At 37.3% G+C, this 23764-nt stretch overlaps 2 protein-coding genes and 1 long non-coding RNA gene across 5 annotated transcripts; 1 reads left to right on the plus strand and 2 right to left on the minus strand.

Annotated features, from left to right (window-relative positions):
- Positions 1-325: 325 nt before the first annotated feature.
- LOC122343043 (gastrula zinc finger protein XlCGF52.1) lies at positions 326-4050 on the minus strand. 2 transcript variants are annotated; one of them, XM_043237348.1, is made up of 3 exons: positions 3163-3859; positions 2750-2870; positions 326-1912 (listed from the first exon to the last, which is right to left on the minus strand). In XM_043237348.1, the coding sequence occupies exons 2-3, from the start codon at positions 2832-2834 to the stop codon at positions 759-761; spliced, it is 1239 nt and encodes a 412-aa protein (XP_043093283.1). In that variant the 5' UTR covers positions 2835-2870; positions 3163-3859; the 3' UTR covers positions 326-758. The 2 variants fall into 2 exon arrangements, with proteins under 2 accessions (XP_043093283.1, XP_043093282.1); XM_043237347.1 differs by lacking the exon at positions 3163-3859 and adding an exon at positions 3868-4050 and having other exon boundaries at positions 327-1912.
- Positions 4051-4109: 59 nt separating this feature from the next.
- LOC122343196 lies at positions 4110-6779 on the plus strand. The gene is made up of 3 exons (XR_006250718.1): positions 4110-4152; positions 4520-4654; positions 4804-6779. It is a non-coding gene; the product is annotated as an uncharacterized LOC122343196 (long non-coding RNA).
- Positions 6780-6981: 202 nt separating this feature from the next.
- On the minus strand, positions 6982-16973 carry LOC122342949 (alpha-tectorin-like). 2 transcript variants are annotated; one of them, XM_043237172.1, is made up of 23 exons: positions 16527-16973; positions 16089-16216; positions 15713-15979; positions 15521-15616; positions 15272-15401; positions 15029-15156; positions 14239-14505; positions 14044-14139; positions 13801-13930; positions 13555-13682; positions 13090-13356; positions 12898-12993; positions 12330-12459; positions 12087-12214; positions 11736-12002; positions 11560-11655; positions 11279-11408; positions 9703-9801; positions 9196-9380; positions 8945-9108; positions 8381-8623; positions 8127-8289; positions 6982-7663 (listed from the first exon to the last, which is right to left on the minus strand). In XM_043237172.1, the coding sequence occupies exons 1-23, from the start codon at positions 16573-16575 to the stop codon at positions 7583-7585; spliced, it is 3468 nt and encodes a 1155-aa protein (XP_043093107.1). In that variant the 5' UTR covers positions 16576-16973; the 3' UTR covers positions 6982-7582. The 2 variants fall into 2 exon arrangements, with proteins under 2 accessions (XP_043093107.1, XP_043093108.1); XM_043237173.1 differs by lacking the exons at positions 14239-14505; positions 15029-15156; positions 15272-15401; positions 15521-15616 and having other exon boundaries at positions 6992-7663.
- Positions 16974-23764: the final 6791 nt, after the last annotated feature.

Genomic DNA, 23764 nt, shown 5'->3' on the forward strand with positions numbered 1-23764 from the left:
CCTGAGTGCAGAAAGATAAGAAACAGTTAATTGATCTTAATATATATTCCAATATTTTGATATACCGGATTTTTGACTTTCACAAGCTGTAATCTCTAATCAAAAGTTTCACTTTTTGAAAGAAGTGACAATCATTCCGATTCTTTCATTCTTTTTCAATTCTCAGTTTCTTGAGATGCACCTGTAGAAGTGAAGTTGACTTGCTTTTAGTCTTTACAGTAGTGGTTCTTTTGATTAAATATAATTAATATAATTGATATAAATGGATCCCCAAGGAATTTGTTAAGCTGACCTAGTTAGTAGTCTTTAGTTTGGGAAGGGAGACATTCTCTGATTAGGATCTCCTAAGGAAGCTCATATATGTCTGAGAAACAAATGCAGGATAATGCTGCCAGTAGAACACATTTGTGTCACAAAAATATTAAATTGTATTTATTGAAGAGGATAGACAGTTCCTCAATGCAACTTTTACTGTACCTTACACCTTTATACTGCATTTAATGTGCTGTTTGGTATGCATATTATTTTTATAATTTACTTTCCAATTGTCCTTTTTGTCATTCCTCTATATAACATATATCCACCATATTTGTAAAAGCAGACAAGGCAATTTGTGAATTGAACATGCAGCGAACTTTCAAGCGTCTCATCTTTTATTTAAAAAGTGTAATTCACACTGTGGCGTCTCGCTGCAAAACGGGAGTCCGTCTAGTATTTTGCCACTGAGGTATATAAGCAAAAAATTGTAAACAATATCTCTATACAATCAAAATTAATTTTGCACAGATGCATATCTTGTGGTGCCATTTCAAACTGCGGAGCCATTTAAAACCCTTTCCGCACAAAGAGCAAAAATAGGGTCTCGCAAATGCGTGAGTTTTCATGTGTATCTTTAAGTGCGACGGCAAAAGAAAGTTCTTGTTGCACAGATCGCACTTAAATTGCCTCGCCTCGGAGCGAATATTCAGGTGGTTTGTAGAACACTCAGAACTCTGCGGCTTCTTTCCAGAATGAGTTTGAACGTGACGTTTCAGGTCCTTTTGATACGTGAATCTCTTTCCACACTGACGACACTGGAAAGGCTTCTCTCCGGTGTGAACCCTTATGTGAGTCTGAAGGTTTCCTTTGACCGTGAAGCCCTTTCCGCACTGCGGGCAGGTGAAAGGCCTCTCTCCAGTGTGGACCCTTACGTGAACCTCAAGGGTCGTTTTGTTCGAGCAATTCTTTCCGCAGTAAAGGCACATGAAAGGCTTCTCTCCGACGTGAGTCGTCACGTGACTCTTGAGGTGGTTCTTCTCTGTGAAGCTCGTTCCGCACTGAAGACATTTAAAACTGCTCTCTCTCGAGTGGATCCTCGTGTGGTAATTAAGGCTTATTTTGCATCTGAAACTCTTTCCGCACTGACCGCACACGAACGGCCTCTCTCCGGTGTGGATTCTCGTGTGAGTCTTGAGACTCTCTTTTCGCGAAAAGCTCTTCCCACAGACTGTACAGCTGAAAGGGTTTTTTCCAGGATGGGTTCTCATATGAGCATTACGGGTTCCTCTGTGAGTGAAGCTCTTTCCACACTGCTGGCAGGTGTAAGGTTTCTCTCCCGTGTGAATTCTCATGTGGACTTTAAGGCTTCCTTTTTGAGTAAATCTTTTCCCGCACAGTTGGCAGCTGAACGGTTTCTCTCCGGTGTGAAGTCTCATGTGGACTTCAAGGTTTCTATGTTGATTGAAACTCCTTCCGCACTCCTTGCAGGTGAAATAACTTCTAGTTCCTGTCTTTTCAGCATTTTTTGGGGTCGAAGTCTTTTCGGTCTGTGAGCAACTAAAATATTTTTCTTCAGCTTTGAGATCACAATGTTTCTCGTCTTTCTCTTCTATTCCGTTGAGTTCTGAAGCTTCCTCTTTTATTGAAACAAAACCTTATGTTTTAAAAAAAAGACAAATACGGTGATTAAATATTTTTATTTGAGAGCTGGTCAAATATAAACTGATCTATATAGACTATAGACATCTTTAATGATATCTTTAATATTATAAAAGTAGAAGATTTATGCCTCGTCATAGCACAGAAACTTGCTTTTGGCAATCTCTCACAGCTACATTTCATTTCTACTAGCCTTTTCTGTTCTAACATGACAATGTCTCTGTGTATAAGGCAAGGTTTAAAAAGAAATGACTGATTGAATCAGTATGGAAAAACTTGACTGGTCTGCATAAAGCCGACTCCTAATCCCAACTGGACGCCTCTGGTGTGACTTTAAATGTAGTCCTTGAACCAAAAACTCATCACCAAACACCAACGGCTTGGGTGGAGCCATTTTAGACACTTCCAAAAATGTTGCGACAGAGATAGAAATACAATTAGTAAACGACTGAATTATGTTTCCATCACTTTGGGAGTGCCAATACTTTTGACCATGTAGTGAATGCACAAGGCATTGGTGTTTGGTGATGAGTTTTAGGCTGCATTTAAAGTCACACTAAAGGCGTTCAGCTGGGATCACAACATTTTGCTCGCGGAAAAAGTCAAGTTCTTCAGCACTCAATCAATCAATCATTTCTTATTAATTGTGATGTTCGAATAAAAAAGGGTCCTGTCCAAACTGTTGCTATAAAATTAGAAGCACTAAAAATATCTAAAATAGTCAGATCTGTTCATCGGAAGGGGGTGACCCAATACTTTTGACAATATAATATTTGCCATGTTATGTAATAGCAAGTATAAAAAGCCTTAATGTTTAAGAATAGAAACCAACCTATTTGTTCTTCGTTGTCTTCTTGTTTTACTTTGAGTGCCTCTTCAATTGTAATGTCTTCATTCTCCTCCTTAATGAACGCCATCTTTAGTACGTCAAGTGGAATTCACTGGGTTTCATTCTGTGAAAGCCAAGAAGTAATCAAGTTTAACTTTTCAGATTCAAACACTACCAATCTACCAATTTAGTTACGACCGGTCATGAAAAAAAAAAGGACAAAACACTTTTTAAGACGTTCATAAAACTGAGCCAGAAGAAAAATAAGAAACAAAAAGCCATCGTCATCATATAGAAGTAAAAAATAAAATAAATACAACAAATCACACTTTATTTCACAAACAGTTTTACTCGTTGATACACATTGTTATTCTTCTATTTCCGCGTAGCAGCTAACAGACTTATCTTAGGCTTACTTTCGTGTTGAAGAAAAAGGTGGATACTCCAGAATATTTGCGTAGATGTCTCTAAATTCATTTCAGGATGTTTGGAACATCGATTCAAATAGAAATGTATGCGGTCATATTTGTTTTGTACAAGATAACATTGCTAATCATGCTAATTCTGTGCATTATAAAAAAATAAATGAAATAATATAGTATTACTTTGCACAATATTATAAACAGAAAAGGCTAAATGCCCTTTTAATTTGGTTAATTAAATGTTTTACTCGTTTCCATGTATGACATGTATCTATGTATTTAGATTTTGCATTTTTTCCCTTTTCTAAATACTGTTCTTTTATTATTACTGTTACTGTTGTGAGATGAATATGTTTGTATCGATATGTCCAGGTTTGGTTTACTACGTGAATCATTTTGGGGACGCACTGATTCAATTGACTCGGACTTTCGAAAAGCTTCGTTTCTCCCATCAGCCAGCATTAGAGAATAAACTGATTCACGATATCGAGAGAGAAGCGGGACGCACCGTTTCTGTGACTCGAAGCGTTCGTTAATGTTATATAAAGAAATTAATTTACACATTTAGCAAATCATAAATTCGCTGCAAACTTATTTTAAAATAAAACATTTTAAACACCAAATTGCCTTATCGGTTTACGCTTATTTAAATGCACAAATACTTAAAAACGAACGCATTAAATACTTAAAAATCCAAACCTGTGTGCAGCCGAATCACATTTTCAAGTGTTTTGCTCACACAGGTAGGAGTGCGGCGCATGCTGATGACGTCACGTCACCAGACAGCGTTGACACCGTTTATATATACGTGCATATATAATCAATGATTTGTAAATGAAAGAGGTGTGAGGAGAAATTGTTACATCGTAAAAAAACGTCGGCCATAACTGAGGTTCAGATGTGTTTAAGGACTTTTATTTTAATCTGAGAGAGTGACGTCATATGGCTGCGCCGCACTGCTGCATCTGATTCTCCTGAAGAAAAGTTTGTGTTTTTAAAATGTTTAAAAAGATTTTAAAAAATTCAGACAAACACATGGCATCTAAAAGAATCGTACAATTAACGATTTATTGTTAAATTCGGCATTGTAGTGTAGCAAATGTGAAATATATCCACATTTGAATAAGAGAAATAGTATTTCTCACTTAGTTTTCTTAACAAATCTTGGCAAATAGTGGCTTTTTTTTTTACTTCGCATCAGTTGAATCGAATATTTCCCAGAATGGTAGAGATATATTAATTAAAGTGGAATCTATTCATTGCAGTCTGCAACTTACTATTTTTTGGTATAACGTGTGTGTTTATTAATGGCCTAAATATTAACAGTCTACATGATTGTCCAAATGTGCAGAAAAACCGATGTAAAGCGACCGATGTCCACGGCGACACGCTATTGTAAAGATGACGTTTATTAAAGAGGAGAGTGAAGATGTGAAGATCAAAGAAACGTTTGGAATAAAACACGAAGAGATTACGGAACCAGCAGGTTGGTTTTCATTCCCGAAGCTTAATTAATCTGTTCCTTATTTTAATTTTGACATCTAAATAAGTAAAAGCCTTTTGCTTCAACCGTAATCAAACGCACCTCAACAAATACTGAAGTGTTACCAAAACCATCACTAGTTATTTTTATAGAATTTTGCTGCACTGCTTGATGTGGCCGTGGGACAGGCAGCGACAAACTGTTTGAGGACCTTAGGGGCCTAGAACATTTGCAGTGGACAAGAAGATCAGAGAAGTACTGTGGAGCCTGGCTATTTAGCCCCATATACACTTGCAATGAAACCAAGTCAAACACAGTATTCAACCGGCAGCCAATGAAGAGAAGCTGGAACGGGTGTATATCGCCGCGTTCTTGCGAGGCACATCAGATCTCGCTTGTGCCACAAAATCTTGTCACAACGAATTTGATGAAGTTTGTGCAAAAATGGATTTGAGGTTTCAATGCGAGGCTGGGCAACTCTGGGTCACTGTCTGCAGAGACCAAACTTGGTATATTATGAAAAGCATGAAAGCATGAGGGTACAGCACCACCTACTGGTCAAAAGATATATAAAATGTACATTTCCGTTCATAACCTCTGACCAGTCTGGCTAAAAATCATAAGATCGGCCATGTAGATATGAAATGGTATACTGAATTGAACGATACCTAATTTTCCAAATTGTGAGTTTATAGTAAAATATCCGTCAACAAATGTTTCTCGGGGGGCCTCCTGCTCATGGAGAGCTGTAGAGTTCAGCTTCAGACACAATCCAGTATATCTGAGCCAGATAATCAAGATATTCAGGGCTGCTTAATTACTAACAGGTGTGTTGAAGCAGGGTTGAAACGTAAAGGTGCTGTATGTATGATTGACACCCAGTGGTTGAACTAGATATTGCAGTCCAAACCTAAAATATTATTTTTTTTACCCAGCCCCTGCTATTTAGTCTTGACGCACCCGCATGTTGCCAGATTCCCGCTCAGACCCATTTCGTTTGCCAGCTTCCATGACTGAAATGAAATTTCAGGTCTGTTATCTGCCAACTGCCAACCCGTGGTTACGAAACAACTTAGCATACACCTGCAAACTGTGTGGGAAGACCTTCTCGCAAAGAGGAAATCTGAAGACTTCACACCGGAGAGAGGCCATTCATTTGTTCATTTGTGGCCAGTGTGGAAAAAGGTTCAGAGGTAAAGTTAACCTCAATTACCACATAAGGATTCACTCAAGACAGAACCGTTTTCAGTGTGGGAGAAGTTTCGCAGACAGGAAACACTTTAAGAAACACGCGATGACTTGCACTGTAGACAAGTTCTCATGTCCTCAGTGTAAAAAGAGTTTTGCGTATCAATAAGACCTGAGACATGGAAAGAAAGTGCAGTATTCAGGCATTTTTTTTTAAAAAATTAGTGATTTCAAAAACGTAAAAATACACATAAAAAGTCACGCAGATGTGAGACGTTATTTGTGTTCTTTGTGTGGGAAGAGTTTTAAATGGCTCAGCAATTTGAAATGGCACCAGAAAACGCGTATCTGTGCGAAATTAAGACTTCGGTAAGACTGCAGCTGATTGACCACCTTCACGATCATTTGCATCATTCACCTCCGTATACTAAAAGAGACTTTTTATTTTTATGTTGTATATACATATAAGGTACAAATTGTATGGTGGCGATGGTTCATTACATCTATCGAAACCTTAAAATCAAAGTTAAAAGGCTTATCGGATGCCCATTTTCCACAAATTGATATGATTCTTTGTGGTCTTAATGAAAAGTCTATAACATTGGTAACTTGGTTAAAATTTGGATTTACTGACAAGATGCGCATGAATATATCGATCGCTATATCTCGCCCAGCCTTTAAGATGGAAATAAAGAACGAATGCTGTAATTCTTGACCTCGAGATCCACTTTCCTGCAGAATTTAACTCCAATCCTAATCGAATGCACATGAACAAACTAATCAAGATCTTCAGGATTACTACAGTTGCAGGTAGGTTTGTTTAATCCAGGTTGGAGATAATCTCTGAAGTAAAGTGGATTGGTTCTTGTGGAAGTGGAAGACCCCTGCTGTAACTTTAAGGGCTACTGTACAAACGTGACAACAACTTCCATGTAAGGGGTCCCCTGGTGTATGTAGATAGAAATAGCTCATTCTAAGTCAATAAAAACATAAAGGTTAATTGTGTAAGGTCTTTTAAAGGTACTCCTTTAAAAACGTAGCTACATATATTGCATTTCTATCAACAGATACTCCTAAATATCACACACTGCACCTTTAAGTGGAGAAAAAAAAACAGTTATTATCAGGAAACTATAATAGTTAAAACTGAAATATGCTGTTAATGGCAGGACTTGCAACCATGGTTAGGCTAATTGTAGTTTTGGAGAACTAGAACAAGGTTCTTGTACTCTTGTAATGTTGTACTTTGTCTTGCTACACTATGCTTTGTCCCTCAGAAAAACCAAGCAAGCACCAAAAAAGATCACAAAGTATTTTTTTCATTGCTATGCAGATTTATTCAAAGATCATCTGCTATATTATTTTCCAATATAACTCCTTGAACAAAGAGAAAGAGGGACAGTTTAGGTATTTATCTTATCATATTGATCTTATCTTATCGATCCTAGAACGCAGAAGAATTTAGTCTCGTATGTAATGTTTTGAAAACACTTCCTCTATCACACTGAAACAACAGAATTTTACTGATAATTCTATTTTACTTTGTAGTGCCTTGGTTAGATTTAGTAGTTTTTCCCAAAGTTCTCTTTAATGCGTGATGTTTTATTAAATTATCATGGTTTCACATGTAGATCTTTAAAGACAAGGAGGTGCTTTCAAAACATTCACATTTGTTTTAACATTCACAAAAAGTATTTTAACAGAAAAGTAGGATCTTTCCCTCATCAGAGCTGCAGAACTTTTTTAAAGACCCATGGTGATCGCCGCAGAGTGTTGGAAGTCCAAAGATCTGCGTCTTCTACGTCTATTTCCAACCTCACAGGACTGTAGACGACAGACGAGAAAATACATTTACCATTAAATAAATGCTTTCAACAATGCAAAGGCTGATAATGTGTTGTCTTTTAGAAAGATCTGTCATAAAACGTTCAGTTATAGTCATTGGCCTTAACTACTATGGTACAATATACTTGCTGTGTCCATATTGTACTAAAACACTTTTGCTGCTATAGAGGTGGAAGATGGGTAAGGTTAGGGACGGGTTGGGTGGAATGGCTAGGTTTAGGGGTAGGTTAAGTTGTAAGAAATGGGTTAACAGTATAATCATAAATGTAAAGTTAATTGTACCAAATTCTCTTGGCGTTGGCTCCCTCAGAGCATGGACCAGTTGCACCACTCAAAGGACAACCCTAATTGTACTTAAAGCTTCTTTTTATAAACTTGGAGCTGTTACTTGGAACAGTTCAAATCAACAAGTGTTTCAATCAAATTCACTTTCCAAACATACCTGTGCACATCTGCCATTCATTACAAGGCAGAGGTGGATCTGACAGTGCAGGAAAATGCGGTCAGAGCTTCCTGAGAAGGTGAACATCCTGAAGGAGAAATGGCTTGCTATACCATTACCATTCTGAAGAACCTCCACCGTGCCATCATCAGGGTTGGGGCATCTAGAAAGCGAGGAGATGTTTAGAAAGGAAGTTGCTGTATTCGGCCAACAAATTTAGTCAGTTACCCATGAAAAATATCAAACCCGCTCACTCTCTAATGATTAGGCTCCAACGAATATCGTTGTTGGCATCGTTAACAGGAGTTGCCCAGCAGTTGTCAAGAACTGTCGCGATTTGATTTGGATCCACTCCCTCCACCTCAACAGCCACATAAATCTGCTGGTTCACTTGTATTTCCACTTCCCCTTCGTATGGGCTAGTAAACTCTGCATCGTGGTAGGGAATCATGCGGATCTGGTATGTGCCCTGGCCAGGAATCTCCTGACTTATGACACTGTGGGCAAAAATATAAAATATCGTCAATCGTGACATGCATTAAAGGTGATGTGGTAGTTGATAGCTTTCATTAAAAGCTCATGGCTTGTGACTCAACTTTTCACTTTGAGTCCTAATAGTAGCCGCCTTACTTATAACCATTGTATCTGTCACGTTCTAAAGGATGTTAAAGGGTTGAAATCGAATGCCACTACAAACTGTCAAAACATGAGGATTTACCAAAATCACAGTATTGCTTTGCCTCATTCAATTCAATAAGAAAATTATTAATTGTCTAAATGCTACACACTTGTATTCAGAAGGTACTGAGTGGCCTCACCTGCTCTCAGCTATGATACCCATGGGCATAGATAGGGTCTGGATCAGAGGGTATGCACAAGAAAATGTGATATTCATCCATCTTTCTCTTGAAATGATGCTGTGATCATGGTTTCTCAAATTAGACTGAATGGCATTTTGGTAGATGAAGTGAGTCCTGTTGTTCTACGAGGACACGAACAAATCACAAGCTACAGGTCATCTTACATCAACGCAGTACCAGCGGTGAAACAAAAATGAAAAGAAGCCTACTGTCAGAGTGGTGCCGCATATGTGGTCTTCATTGTCGAAATTAAACAGAAGTCTTCCATTGTCAATGGTGCCTTTACAGCTCGGGTTATTTAGGTGAAGGTTCTCAGGAATAAAACCAGAGTCGAAGAGCTGACAGCGAGATAGAGACATGGTGCCAGTGCTGCTGGCACAGGACTCCACGGCATCTGAGCAAATATAATAAAAAATAATATTTTTAATTTTAATTTGCTTTTATTTTCTTCATATCCTTCATATCATATTAGAATGTCTTCTGAAGGATCATGTAACAAGACTGGAGTAATAATGCTAAAAATTCAGCTTTTCTTCACAGGAATAAGTTATATTTTAAAGTATATTAACCCCGTCCTTCCTCAGTTTCTCTGTCTATGCTAAAGTGTAGTGTACTTTCCTTATAAAGCATGTTAAAACAACTTAATTTTACCAAGGTGCTATACACAGTTACACTGACCAGGGATAAGTTAGTCCATCGACAGAGAAGGAACTTACCAAACTGTTCAGGATTTGATGTTTGTTCATTTAAGCAAGTACAGCCATAGACACCACTTCTTTCCTGACATGCCTCATTTGCTGTGCAAGAACCACAAACTAAAACAGAAAAAAAACATGCATTGATTTGGTCCTTGACCTATCCATGTGTTGAAGTGCCCCTATGCCCCTATACGGATTTACAACTTTGCAGATCGTTTACATTTGCATACAGCTGCAGTCATGGCCAAAAATATTGGCACCCTTGGCAAATACGTTGAAAATTATTGGATGAAATTATTAGAATTATTAGAAGACGGTGAAAATTATCAATTTATAAATTTATCCTTTCATTGGATAATAAGAATTTAAAATGGGGGGAAATATCATTATGAAATACAGGCCAAAATAATGTGGCCATAATAACAGCACCCTTTAATTCAATACTTTGTGAAACCTCCATTTTCCAGTTTAACAGTTCTACATTTTTTCTCATAATGCCTGATGAGGTTAGAAAACACAGGTCAAGACAACAGAGACCATTCCCTCAACCAGAATCACTCCAGCTCCAGTTTCTAGCTCCATGTTGATGCTTCTTTTCTTCAGATCACCCCACTCGTTTTCTGCAGCGTTCAAGTCAGAGTACTGGAATGGCCATAGCAGAAGATTGGGTTTGTCCTTAGTGACCCATTTTTGTGTTATTTTTGAGGTTTGTGTTTGGATTATTGTATTATTCTGGAAGATCCAAACATGGCCAGTTATAAGATTTCTAACAGAGACCTCCAGAAGAAATATAGGCCACAACATCAAAAATACTGCAGTATACTTAATTGTACAGATGGGGTACTTTTTATCCATGTGTTCACCAAACCCATCTTGAGGTAATTTTTTTTTGTTTCATCTGACCAGAGAAGCCAGTCCCAATTGAAGTTCCAGTCTTGTCTGATAACTGAATATGTTGGAGTTTTGGATGAGCTAGGAGAACGTTTCTCGAAACCCTCCTAAACAACATGTGATGTAGGTGCTGTTTTCTGACTCTGAGTCTTTCTGAAATTCTCTAGTTGTGGTCCTTGGAGAGTCTTTAGCACCTCAAACTCTTCTTCTCACCATGCGTTAGGAAGATATAGACACGCATCCTCTTCCAGACACTTTACTAATTTGTGAAGCTCAATTATCTTTTGCTGCACATCAGGAATATGTTTGGTTTTACTCATTGTGATGGATGATTAAGATAATTTGGGCATTGTTTTCAAAAAGCCATGGCTGGTTAATTTCATGTTCATAATCAACCTGGAGATTTACCTCATAACGATATTTTTCCCCATTTAAAATTCTTACTATCAAATGAAAGGTTAGATTTTTGTGATTTTTTTAAATAAAAGATCAAAAGGATTAACAATGCAGATTAATTTTTACAGCCTTCTTTGATCACATTTACCAAGGATGCCGATATTTTTGGCTGTACATTGCACACTGCATGAAGCAATATTGGAAATGGCATAATATGGACACGTATACCAGTACATTAGAATGACTGAAGACTATAACCATTGCATTTAAACAATGAAAACAAGTTAAAACGGAGACAACTGCTTACAGTATTCCGAACCATCAACATGTAACAGCCAGCGACCGTTCACATTGATATTACTGCTGGAGGAAAGTTCTGGGGGACTGGCTGCTGGAATTCTGAAAGAATTATCAGAGTCCACTGTGTCATAACCAGCCTGTAACGGTAAAAATAAGCATTTGAATAAATAAATTCTGTTCCAAATAAAACCATCTCTTGCATATGAATAAGTTGTGAATTTGGCGTAAGTAATTCCTTGTCATACATTTCTGCTATATGTAAACTGTAAGGAACTTTAATCCACTCACCTTCCAAATTTGACCCGTTTGCGCAATGTCGACATAGTTGAAGAGGATGAAAGAGAGGCGACCACTGAAGACTAAAACTACTTGGAAAGTAACCTCCTTCAGAAATATCAACAAGGAAAGTTTTCAGCAAAAAAACACAATTTGGCATTGATCAAAAATAAAAGATTAGTTCTTACCCCTTCGTGGCTGAAATACGGCACACTGTCCCAGGTGGCCACAAAGGCTGATGTAGCAGTAAAACGCATGTTAGGATAATTTTGGTTAACCGCTTGAGTGACTTGTGTCAGTACAGCACTGCTTGTGTCCTCTCTGTAGGAGATAGTTCCGCCGTTGACATTGTAAAGGTCTGTCCACAGAGGAGCAATGATGTCTAATCCAGCGTTCAGATAAGGAATGTAGGCTGACAGGGCTCGAGTAAAGGTCAGGTGACCGTTGTTGTTCACCTAAAATGTAAAAAAGATATGCAATTAGCTGATGTAATAAAAAGAAAAATATATCCAACCAAAGGGAAATAGTCCGGAGCTTACATAGATCTGATTGTATGTGCGTCCAAAGTATTTGAAAGGGTGCTGCAAGTCAATGGCTTGAGAGCTTCCATCGTCTGAAATGGGATTGACTATGTCTCCATGACCAAACGGCAGGAAATTAGCCGGCACTAGGAAATGTAAAAGCAATAAAGAATTGTTTAGGTCTTTCAAATAAACATAAGCTTTAAAAGGCAATGATTAAGCATTTCAGTATAATGTTGCTCTGGCTAAACTCTGGCTTACAGCGTGCGGATCTGTCGACGCGGAATGACCAGCGACCGTTCACATTGATATTACTGCTGGATGAGAGTTCTGGGGGACTGGCTGCCGAAATTGAGAAAGAATCGATGGAGTCCACTGTGTCGTAACCAGCCTGTAAAAGGGTATATAAAAAAGGGTAACGATTTAGAATAGGTAACACTTGTTAACTATTAACTTTTCCCTCAATAAATTCTTAATTTAATTAGTAATAGTTAGAAAGATTAAGTTAAGTTTAAATATTGGGTCGGATTAGAGATGTAGAATAAGGTCATGTAGAACAAGGCATTAATACGTGCCTAATTAACACTATTAAATGGCTAATATTCTAATAATAGTTATCATAATAAGCAACTAATAGGTTTAACTGTATAATAAGCATTTCCCAAAAAAAAAAAAATGTAACATGTAAAACCTCAATGAATTCCAATTTAAGATCAAACAGTCTTTCAAATAAATGTATTGCTTCTAAATAAGGTATTAATTAGGGAATAAGTCCTCATTATTCATTTCTTCCAATTGTAAATTGTATATGTATCTTCAATCCACCCACCAGCCATGTTTGTGATGTTTCTGCAATATCTCCATAGTTCATGAGGACGAAAGAGCGAACTCCATTGGAGACTAAAACCACTTGGAAAGTGACATCCTTCAAAAAAATCAACAGTAACAAAAAACGATTGGCAATATTTCAACCAAAAAACATACAGAGAGCATTCATCAAAAAGCAGAGATGAGCTCTTACCCCTCCGCCAGTGATGTATGGCACTTGGTCCCAGGTGGCCACAAAGGCTGATGTAGCCGTAAAAGGCACCCTTGGAAAATATTGGTTAACCGTTTGAGTGACTTGTGTCAGTACAGCACTGCTTGTGTCCTCTCTGTAGGAGATAGTTCCGCCGTTGACATTGAAAAGGTCTGTCCACAGAGGAGCAATGATGTCTAATCCAGCGTTCCGATAAGGAACGAAAGCTGACAGGGCTCGAGTAAAGGTCAGGTGACCGTTGTTGTTCACCTAAAAGTCAGATCAAATTGCTGTCGAATAATGCTCTACCGCTCAAAAGTATCATTCTTTGTACCAAGATGTTTCAAGTTATATGCTTACAAATGAGAATTTGTAAATTAATGATGTAATAAGAGCAAACATGTCTTAGTCAAAAAAACTGACTAATCGTAAAAATCGACTATTTTAAAGAAATAGTCTAGTGCTTACGTAAATCTGATTGTATGTGCGTCCAAAGTATTTGAAAGGTTGCTGCAAGTTAATGGCTTGAGAGCTTCCATCGTCTGAAATAGGATTGACTGTGTCTCCATGACCAAACGGCAGAAAATTATCCGGCACTAGGAAAAGTAGAAGAGTAAATCAATTGGTTACATCTTCCAAATAAAAAAGCTCTTAAAAGGCACTGGGTAAATGTTTCATTGTTATTTTGCAGACAAAGAGGCAACTCTGGCTTACAGCGTGCAGATCTGTCGACATGGAAAGACCAGCGACCGTTCACATTGATATTACTGCTGGATGAGAGTTCTGGGGGACTGGCTGCCGGAATTGTGAAAGAATCGATAGAGTCCACTGTGTCATAACGAGCCTGCAAAAAATAACATGTAAATCATCAATCAAATTGTATTCCAAATAAAACTATATCTTGCTTATAAATCATGCAATCTATTGCACAGCCCTATGGATCACCACTCCACCTACCAGCCATGATTGTGATGTTTGTGCAATATCTCCATAGTTGATGAGGACAAAAGAACGGACACCATTGGAGACTAAAACCACTTGGAAAGTAACATCCTTCAAAAAAAAACAAAAGTAGCAAGAAAAAGATTGACAATATTTATAACAAAAACTCGTACAGAGAGCATTCATCAAAAAGCAGAGATGAGCTCTTACCCCTCCGCCAGTGATGTATGGCACTTGGTTCCAGGTGGCCACAAAGGCTGACGTAGCCGTAAAAAGCACACTAGGAAAATATTGGTTAATCGCTTGAGTGACTTGTGTCAGTACAGCACTGCTTGTGTCCTCTCTGTAGGAGATAGTTCCGCCGTTGACATTGAAAAGGTCTGTCCACAGAGGAGCAATGATGTCTAATCCAGCGTTCAGATAAGGAACGTAAGCTGACAGGGCTCGAGTAAAGGTCAGGTGACCGTTGTTGTTCACCTAAAAGTCAGATCAAATTGCTGTCACATAATACTTTACCACTCAAAAGTATCATTCATTGTACCAAGATCTTTCAAAGTATTAAGTTCCATGCTTACAAAAATCTCTTTACTGAAACAAAATACGGATTCATAGGTAAGGGATTAGTTCACTTTCAAATCAATATTTCTTAATAATTTACACTTATAATTAATTAATAATTTGACCAATCATTTTACTACATAAGACCCTTATTCATCATCTGGTAAAGTATGTAGCCCCTTGAAGCTGCACTGAAACTGTAGTTTTGACCTTTAACCACTTGGAGTCCAATGAAGTGCACTCAATTCTGGAATGTTTTCATCAAAAACCTTAATTTCGACTGAAGAAAGAAAAAAATAAACATCTTGGATGACATGGGGGTGAATACATTTTCAGTACATTTAATTTGAACGTGAACTAATCCTTTAATTAATGATGTAATAAAAATCAAAATATCCCAGACCAAAAAGAAACTCTCTTAAAGACACAGTCCGGTGCTTACATAGATCTGATTATATGTTCGTCCAAAGTATTTGAAAGGGTGCTGCAAGTTAATAGCTTGGGAGCTTCCATCGTCCGAAATGGGATTGACTATGTCTCCACTACCAAACGGCAGGAAATTAGCCGGCACTAGGAAAAGTAGAAGGGTTTATTGGTTACATCTTCCAAATAAAAAAAGCTCTTAAAAGGCACTGGGTAAATGTTTCAGTGTTATTTTGCAGACAATGAGGCAACTCTGGCTTACAGCGTGCAGATTTGTCGACACGGAAAAACCAGCGACCGTTCACATTGATATTACTGCTGGATGAGAGTTGTGGGGGACTGGCTGCCGGAATTGAGAAAGAATCGATGGAGTCCACTGTGTCATAACGAGCCTGCAAAAGTAAAAAAAAGTTTTTAAAGCCTATTCCAAATAAAACAATATCTTGCTTAGAAATATGGAGTGATATGGAGTGCTATTTGTTAACTGTGTAAGGATTTTCACTCCACTCACCATCCAGGCTTGACCCGTTTGCGCAATATTTCCATAGTTGATAAGGATGAAAGAGCGAACACTATTGGACACTAAAACCACTTGGAAAGTAACACCCTTCAAAAAAATCAACAGTAACAAAAAACGATGGGCAAGATTTCAAACGAAAATCATACAGAAAGCATTCATCAAAAAGCAGAGATGAGCTCTTACCCCTCCGCCAGTGATGTATGGCACTTGGTTCCAGGTGGCCACAAAGGCTGACGAAGCCGTAAAAGGCACCCTAGGAAAATATTGGTTAACCGCTTGAGTGACTTGTGTCAGTACAGCACTGCTTGTGTCCTCTCTGTAGGAGATAGTTCCGCCGTTGACATTGTAAAGGTCTGTCCACAGAGGAGCAATGATGTCTAATCCAGCGTTCAGATAAGGAACGTAGGCTGACAGGGCTCGAGTAAAGGTCAGGTGACCATTGTTGTTCACCTAAAAGTCAGATCAAATTGCTGTAAAATTACACTCTACAATCATTAATTTGGTTTAATCCATCTAGTTGTATATATCTTGAACCAAACTGAAATTGTCCAATGCTTACATAGATCTGATTGTATGTGCGTCCAAAGTATTTGAAAGGGTGCTGCAACTGAATGGCTTGAGAGCTTCCATCATCTGAAATAGGATTGACTGTGTCTCCTTGACCAAACGGCAGGAAATTAGCCGGCACTAGGAAAAGCATAAGTATAAATTGTTTTATTTGGTATTGTTTCATATGGCAGTTAAAAGGGTCCTAAAAGATCAAGACCTATAATAGCTGCAGCTACACATCTGTGTATGTTTTATATTTATTTATTTAATAAGACCAATAACTGCTTTGAATCAACCCCCTAAGTACACACTTACTATTTGAGCATTTTAACACAGACTTAACAGGTACATTCATACTGTAATAAATTGTACGGTAGATAAATAATAACCATTCCTTCATGAAGGGAGGTACAATTTGATGTAATTGAGTTGTGTCTTCAGTACTTACATTTTTTAAATACAAATTTTTCCTTCTTGTAGCCACTGTCTCTTGTCATGTACTGAAGTTGTAACCTGCTGTTGGTGAGTCTAGTTTGTCCATGTTAAGTGTAAGCAGCTAAGTCCACTACTTTAAGCTGCTGAGGGATGCTGGTCGGTGCTTGTAAATGGACGCACACTCTTACATTTATATTAACTAGAATGTCCACACAAGATATTAAAATGCTCACGGTTGTCGATTTATTTTACCCGTTCCTGGTCTTCATTTCCATATGGCAAGAATCCAAACAAACAGTCAATAAATCCACCTGTCCATCACCTTACAACTTGTATCGTGGTACAAACTACTTAGAGTAGCGGTCAAAAAACTGTGTGCACCTTCCCTCCAGCAACACCTGTCACCTGAGGGAAGGTTCCCACCTATATTCTGTGCACAACCCACCAAGAGTGACCCCTACTGGACACACATGCACACAATCCAAAGCAAACCGCCAAAATGGCTCTTACATTAAGTATGTTTCAAGCCAACTCTGTGCACTCAAGTCAAGTGTGCTTCAAGTGAAGTCTGTTTATTTATGTTTGGATTTTACGTATTTAAATTTTGGCACTTGGGTTCCACTACGCTTGCCTTCAATGGATTCCACTACAACATGAACCCAGCAGATCATCTAGTTTGACTCTTTCAAGATGGCCAATTAAAGATTATGTGGCAGACTTTTGTAAGTAGTGTCATTCGGTTAAACTTCAACGATACTTTCCTTAATGACAATTTCCACTTTGTTTTTTTCTGGAGTGTTGGAATTTTGTCCCATTTTTGACAGATATAGGTTTTCTGATGCTGAAGAGTTGTGGTCTGTTACGCCAAGCCAGCAAAGGGAGCCCTTACCTCGGGATGAACAGTGATTGCTTCCTCTGCTGCTACTTCCTGTTTAAGGACTGTAAATCCTGAAGCAGGCCTTTTATCGACATGTAGCATTGTAGTTAGCATAAGCCTTGTTTGTTTGTTCTTGTTTTGTTTTTCCCCATTCTCTAGTTTTGATCCTGCCTGCCTTTGTTTTGCTTTTTTTTATAGTTTCCTGCCTGACCCGACCTCTGCCTGTTTTTGGATTTTGTTGTTGCCTTCCGTGTTTGCTGTGTTGTTGATGTCTGCCTTCTTTGACCATGCCTTCCTCAAATAAAAGCCTGCAAATGGACCTGCATGCCTCAGACCCGTCAGTCGCGACATGGTCATCAATGAAACATTTTTAGTTTAATGATGTGCCAAATGTTTACTAAAGATGTTCTGGACTGCAAGTAGGCTAATTCAGCAAACGGACTCTTCTACTACGAAGCCAAGCTGTTGTAATTGCTGCAGTAATTGGTTTTGCATCATTCTGCTGAAATATAAGTCGAAAGACCACAGGGCATCAAACAAAGGTCTCCGGACCCTTTTTGACATAATTTTCAAGTTTCTCTGAATGGTTTGATGATGTTATGTACTGTAGATGATGGAATTTGCAAAGCCTTTGCAATTTGAGGTTGAGGAACATTATTCCACAAACCTGACACACTTTTAAAGTTTGGAGAGCCTCTGCCCATCTTTACTTCTGAGAGCCTCTCTAATACTATCTCTTTTATAGCTAGCAGACCTGATGTTAATTAACTTAATTAGTTGCTAAATGTTCTCCAAACAGAATCTTTTTGTCGTTATCGCCTGACACCTGAGATTTTTTTTATTAATTTATATTTTTTATATTATTATTTAGAATTTGTGGTATCCCTGCTAAACAGCTAAAGCCAGCCTAAGCTACCTGGCTTGTTTTAGCTGGTCACCCTGGTCTTATCTGGTCAGTAGGCTTGTTTCAGAGTTTTGGCCACTTTCTTAGCTGGTCAGGCTGGGAGAACAGCTGGAACAACCGGTTATAAACAGCTAAAATATGGTAGATATCAAGTTTTGTGAAGGACGACTGTAGAAAGCATTTTAGCGGCGTTAAAAATCGAACTGCATAACAGTGACTGCAAAAGATGTATTTTATGAATGAAAATTGCAAATTGAGTTTTGTGCTACTTTTGGGGCTACTGTAACCCCCGTCAAACTCAACGACAACCCCCGCTACCCACATATAATTTATAGTACAATTAATTCTAGATTAACCGATAAATAGTTTTCTGTATTTTATATCGTTGTTCGCCAATGTTTTTGCCTTTGCTTTGTTTTGCCCTCAAATGCAACAAGTTTTCAGATGGAAGATGCTTGTTTATCAATTTCCAGCTGATTCTGAGCATCTGGATTCGTACCATATGGTAAACTCACATTACAATTAATCCATGTACAACCACACCACATTTACTCCTTATTTATGGTGAATGCAAAGCTTTAAGGATGCATAGTTCTTAAAGCCACCAAAAAATGACATGTTTAAAGATTGAGGATAAACTAACATTTTGTGTACCCTCTCTAACTTGGCTCACTAAAATAAGTTTCATTTTTTACTTATTATTTATTATTACCGATTATTTATTATGATTATTTAATTTATTCAAAATACAACTTATTACTAATGTCTCATTTCACTTACAGTTTAAGTGTTAAAATATGATATATGTTTTTTATATCTTAAAACTCAACTAATGAATTTAATTTAAATTCCCGTTTCTATTTGTGAATCTCCCTGGCCATTAAGTCGATAGAATATATGTTGTGGTCAATTTTTATATTGGACCAGGCTGATTAAACTTCAATTACAGAACAGTGTATTTAAGAAGAATCTTATTTGCCAAAAACCTCGGATGCTACATCCAAGAAAGAAATGCTCCTCTACTAATCTATACAATCAGTTTGTTTAAATTCTTTAAGTTCTTTCACAACATTTCATCTTGACAGGTGTTATGCGGAAGGAGATATTTTGTCCTAGTTGTGAAACACATGTAAGCTCTGCATACCGAAGACATTTGAACAGATTTGGTGCCTACGCTCTTATATAAATCGTTATTGTTTCGTACACTCATGGGTTTGCTTGCATACGGATGATTTCACACACAAGATAATTGCAAATTTGATTGGCAACTATTTGATTACGAAAAGTCACATTGTGAAAAAATAACGTGATTTAAAAAATATATATATATATATCTATGCTTTCTCAAGCAAATCGCAATCTGGAAAACATCTCCATTGAAATTCCGTTGATCTCTAAGCGTTACTAGGTCGACATTTTTGTTGACCCTGGAACAACATTGTGATTAGCCAATCAGATTTGATGAACCTGTATAGTTTTTAGACTTACAGTCAGTGTTTGGTGCTTGTACATCAGTGTCATTCATCCATCATTTCTTCTAATTTTAGGCGTTACCAGATATGGAGAAGACTACGTTTTTGGCTTAAAATACAGGAAATGCTTTTAATAGTTACATTAGTTTTCCAACTGCTTGACAAACTATGGGTCTCTATATGTGTGTGTGCTTGTAACAAAGCAGTAAGGCACCTACTAGCTATTCATTGCGACCTGCTTTTATATTGACACCTGTCATGGTGGTATTTGTTTTCTCTGCTTAATTACTATTCACTAAAAGAGAACTCACTAACTCATGGCTATTAACACTCATTCACATACAGACTTTCCAACGCAAAAAGTTTCAGGAAAATGTTAAATCAGTAGACCACATCACATGAATGATTGGGCAGGAAGGTTTTACATTATTTTGTGGCTAAATTAAAAAAAATATATATATAAATGATATTGTCATTACCTTGTGCATCAGTCACTGTACCTGGAGGAGAACAGAATATTTAGTTTCAGAAAATTTGTATTAAAGGTCATTCTTTATTAATCAAATACAATTTTAAATGTATAATTTTGTATATCATATTCAATTGAGAATATTTAGTTCTAAACCACATATTTATTCAGAATTGATTTAAACATTTACAATGTATATATTTTAACATTTTATTTATATAATTTATTAAGTTCAAACTTACTGGCGAGAAGAGACAGCAGTACCACAATATATAATGAGGAAGGTTTCCCCATTTTTTCTGTGCGTTGTCGCGAGGCGTTCTTTTAAGGGGAAAAAGAATCTCTGTAAACAACTATGGCACCGATAACAGCATCTTTGTTTAGCAGTAACTGTTTTCATCAAGCATAGCTAAAAAAAGTCATTGATTGGCTCTGATTTGTTATTAGGAATTGAGTCTTACCAAAATATCCAATGGTAATTGAGGCGCTTCCAAAGACCTAAATTTCCTCTTGGAGTTTTGAAACAAAGGACAGATAATGTCTGTATTTATACAGATTTTTAGGGGGTGGGGTTTTCACATAACGTTCGTTTAGCATACAGCAATATCAATAGAGCGAACATTATTGTAGGCATTTCTGAAATTTTGGTATTTTTACAGATGACAGAAACCTGACTTACTTGCTGCTCTGCTTTTACCTCGGTAACACAGTACTGATTTAGTTCATACTCGGCTGATAGTTAATAATTTGGCACATAAAGCTAGTTAGAAACACTTGTAACGCTACGACAGAGGGACAACGACGCATACGCATGCTTTCCCGAAAATTTTTAACATAATTGGCACTGTTAACGTTTAGCATGCTCGCATTTTCTCCAAATGTCAACAGTGCTGATTATTTGTTTCTTTCTGGGGAAAACGCACACATGCATCTGGCGGGAGATGTTAATTTGGGCAGAACACTTTTCTTCTAGCTTCGCAAGATGGGAGTTGAGCTAGCGATTTCCTTACTATGTCATTACTACGTTTCTGAACATTTCAGTTGTATCGCCGTCTATGGAAGGGTCAAAGAGCTCAAAGAGTTTATCGGGCCGAAACTAATAGTTAAAGGTTTGTTAATAGCGGGAATTGGACTAAACCAAAAAAACTTTGTAAAACCTTTAGCAAAACAGTCCCAACTTTTGTGATCTTTCTACATTTCTACATATGTTTTTGTCAACCAATCAATCACTTTTAGCAACAATCGCTTTTAGCAACACAGTTTTACCAAACATTTCGCATTTTTAGTGTAACGTTAAGGCGGGAAATCTTAAATCAGATTTTGAATGAAACTTCAAGATGGGAAAACATGAATTTAACCTTTCATTATGAATACATGCGATATGTTTGTCTTTCTGAGCTAAATGTAAAATCGTGTTCCTGTAGATTTCTAACCAACAAAACAAGCATGTAGCATTTGTCATTCTTTATTCATTTTCGCTAGTTGCTAGTCAGTCGGCCCAAAGCAAAGTGATTAAGTATGACTTCAGTCGTTTTTAGATTCTTGGACGTTCAACATTGCAAATGTGTAAGCTATACATATTAATGTACAACACACTGTATGCAAAAATTAAGGTTAAAATACTTTCTATATGATTTATACAGGTTTTGCGAGTTTAAAGTATGTACTTTGCTTAAGGGGATTAGTTGACCTTTTTATGCATGTTTTTCTCAGCATTGTGAAATGGTTTCCAACACTGTATAAAAAGTTTTAAAAAAGTAATTTCAGAAATGAGAACCTTTTTGCTTAGAACTGCATTTTATAATTTGCAACATAGATTAGCTGACAGTATATGTGCGTGTATAATAGTTTTAGCACAGCTATTGCAGTTATTAATAAAAATTGTAGTACAATCGGCAAACGAAAAGTAAAAACAGGAGCGGCAAAGAGCGAAACAAAAAAGTATCTAATTTGCATAATTTAGAGTTCATAGCATTGGTATATGACATACTGTAATATTGTTTGCATATTTCAAACCTTCCACGAACATGCCCAAGTTGTCAAACGCGAACGCAAAATAAATCTGAAATAATTACTGTGAATATTTGAGATCTTTTCTGTATCATGTTCGGATTGCAGTACAGGCACTTCTGTTGCCAAAAGATTGTCATGATTACAAAGACTGTCAATGTAAAGGAGCAAAAATTTGGACAATTCATCTGTACCTTAACTAAAATAACCGGCTCGGCTATAGATCAGCTTCCTTCGAGGTACACGTATAAAGTGTTTAAGGCAAGTGCACTTTCCAAACACCTGAACATCATTAATTACTTACCCCATTCCGGCCCCATAAAAGCTTTGCTCATCTTCAAAAAAACAATTTAAGACATTTTGGTTGAAAAGATGTTTAGTAAATATCTTAAATTACACTGTTAAGGTCCAGAAAGGTTCGAAAGACATCATCAGAATGGTCTACCATCAGTGGTGACGAAAATACTTTTCGTATGGAAACAGAACAAATTCAACGACTTTATTCAACAAATTCTCACCATAGTGCCATTTTCAGTTTGGGGTGGAGTATCCCTTTAACTAATTTAATTGTTTATTCTCATATCAATTCTACTTCTATTTGTTATTTCACAGATTTCGTGGAGTGACCCACCCGATAACTGCTGTGTACCATGCATAACTGGATAATACCATTCAGCAGACATCTAAGACCTGAAAGCGCTAGAATAGCATGGAGTGAAACTCAAACCAACCAAATACGAGATCTCTAAAAGAGAAATCCACTTCGTGGGATGTTTTTGTGCTGAAAGTAGTTGCAGGACAAGTTACCAAGCACCTTTGGGGACATATGATGTTTGATGAGATTCTTAAGTTATGACAGGGCATGCATTCAGAATTCTACAGGTTTGCAAAACTGGTCTACGATCTTCTTCTGCAAGTTAAAGGCACTAACCAGACCATTCTGAAACCAGAGACTATGGCTGAGAAAGAAAATTCGAGCACAGCGAGTGCTCTTTTCTTCTAAAAGGTGACCAATGTGAGAATATTTTTTGGTGGAAGATGACAGCGTTATTTTTGGACTTGCTTGTCTAGTTGAGAAGGTTCGGAACAGGATTACCAGACTAAAGGGTTAAATAATTTCAGCAAATGTATGCAACGTAACTAAACTTAGATTAACTTGAACTGAATTTAAAGCATTAACCCCCAGTTCATTATTTCATTCGATTTTTATCAAAATGTAACAGTTTGATTGAAAGGTAATGGAATCTGAACTAAAGGTGGTCATGGGCGTTCAAAAGTTTACATAAACAGAAAATAAGAAGCTTCAACTTCAACTCAGATAACCTTCTGATAAGGGCCACGTTTAAAATATTAAGCAAACAGCCTCAAGCAAAGAAATTTCACAATTTTACATTTTATTTTCACAACGAGAACGTAATCTTGATTTCACGCAGACATGCATTTTCTGGTGACATTTGAATCCGCCAAGCCATTTAAATCTTTTCTCACACACGGGACTTACTTCCGCTACCGTCTTACT

This window comes from Puntigrus tetrazona, chromosome 4, assembly GCF_018831695.1.
Source record: "Puntigrus tetrazona isolate hp1 chromosome 4, ASM1883169v1, whole genome shotgun sequence".
Taxonomy (NCBI): Eukaryota; Metazoa; Chordata; class Actinopteri; order Cypriniformes; family Cyprinidae; genus Puntigrus; species Puntigrus tetrazona.

Coding starts and splice junctions, on each gene's coding strand:
- LOC122343043 (XM_043237348.1), bottom strand. CDS start 2,834: ATGGCGTTCATTAAGGAGGAGAATGAAGACATTACAATTGAAGAGGCA. Junction 1,913..2,749: donor AGACAACGAAGAACAAATAG/GTTGGTTTCTAT, acceptor TTAAAACATAAG/GTTTTGTTTCAATAAAAGAG.
- LOC122342949 (XM_043237172.1), bottom strand. CDS start 16,575: ATGACAAGAGACAGTGGCTACAAGAAGGAAAAATTTGTATTTAAAAAA. Junction 14,506..15,028: donor GAACATATAATCAGATCTAT/GTAAGCACCGGA, acceptor TCTGACTTTTAG/GTGAACAACAACGGTCACCT. Junction 11,409..11,559: donor AAACGGGTCAAATTTGGAAG/GTGAGTGGATTA, acceptor TTACCGTTACAG/GCTGGTTATGACACAGTGGA.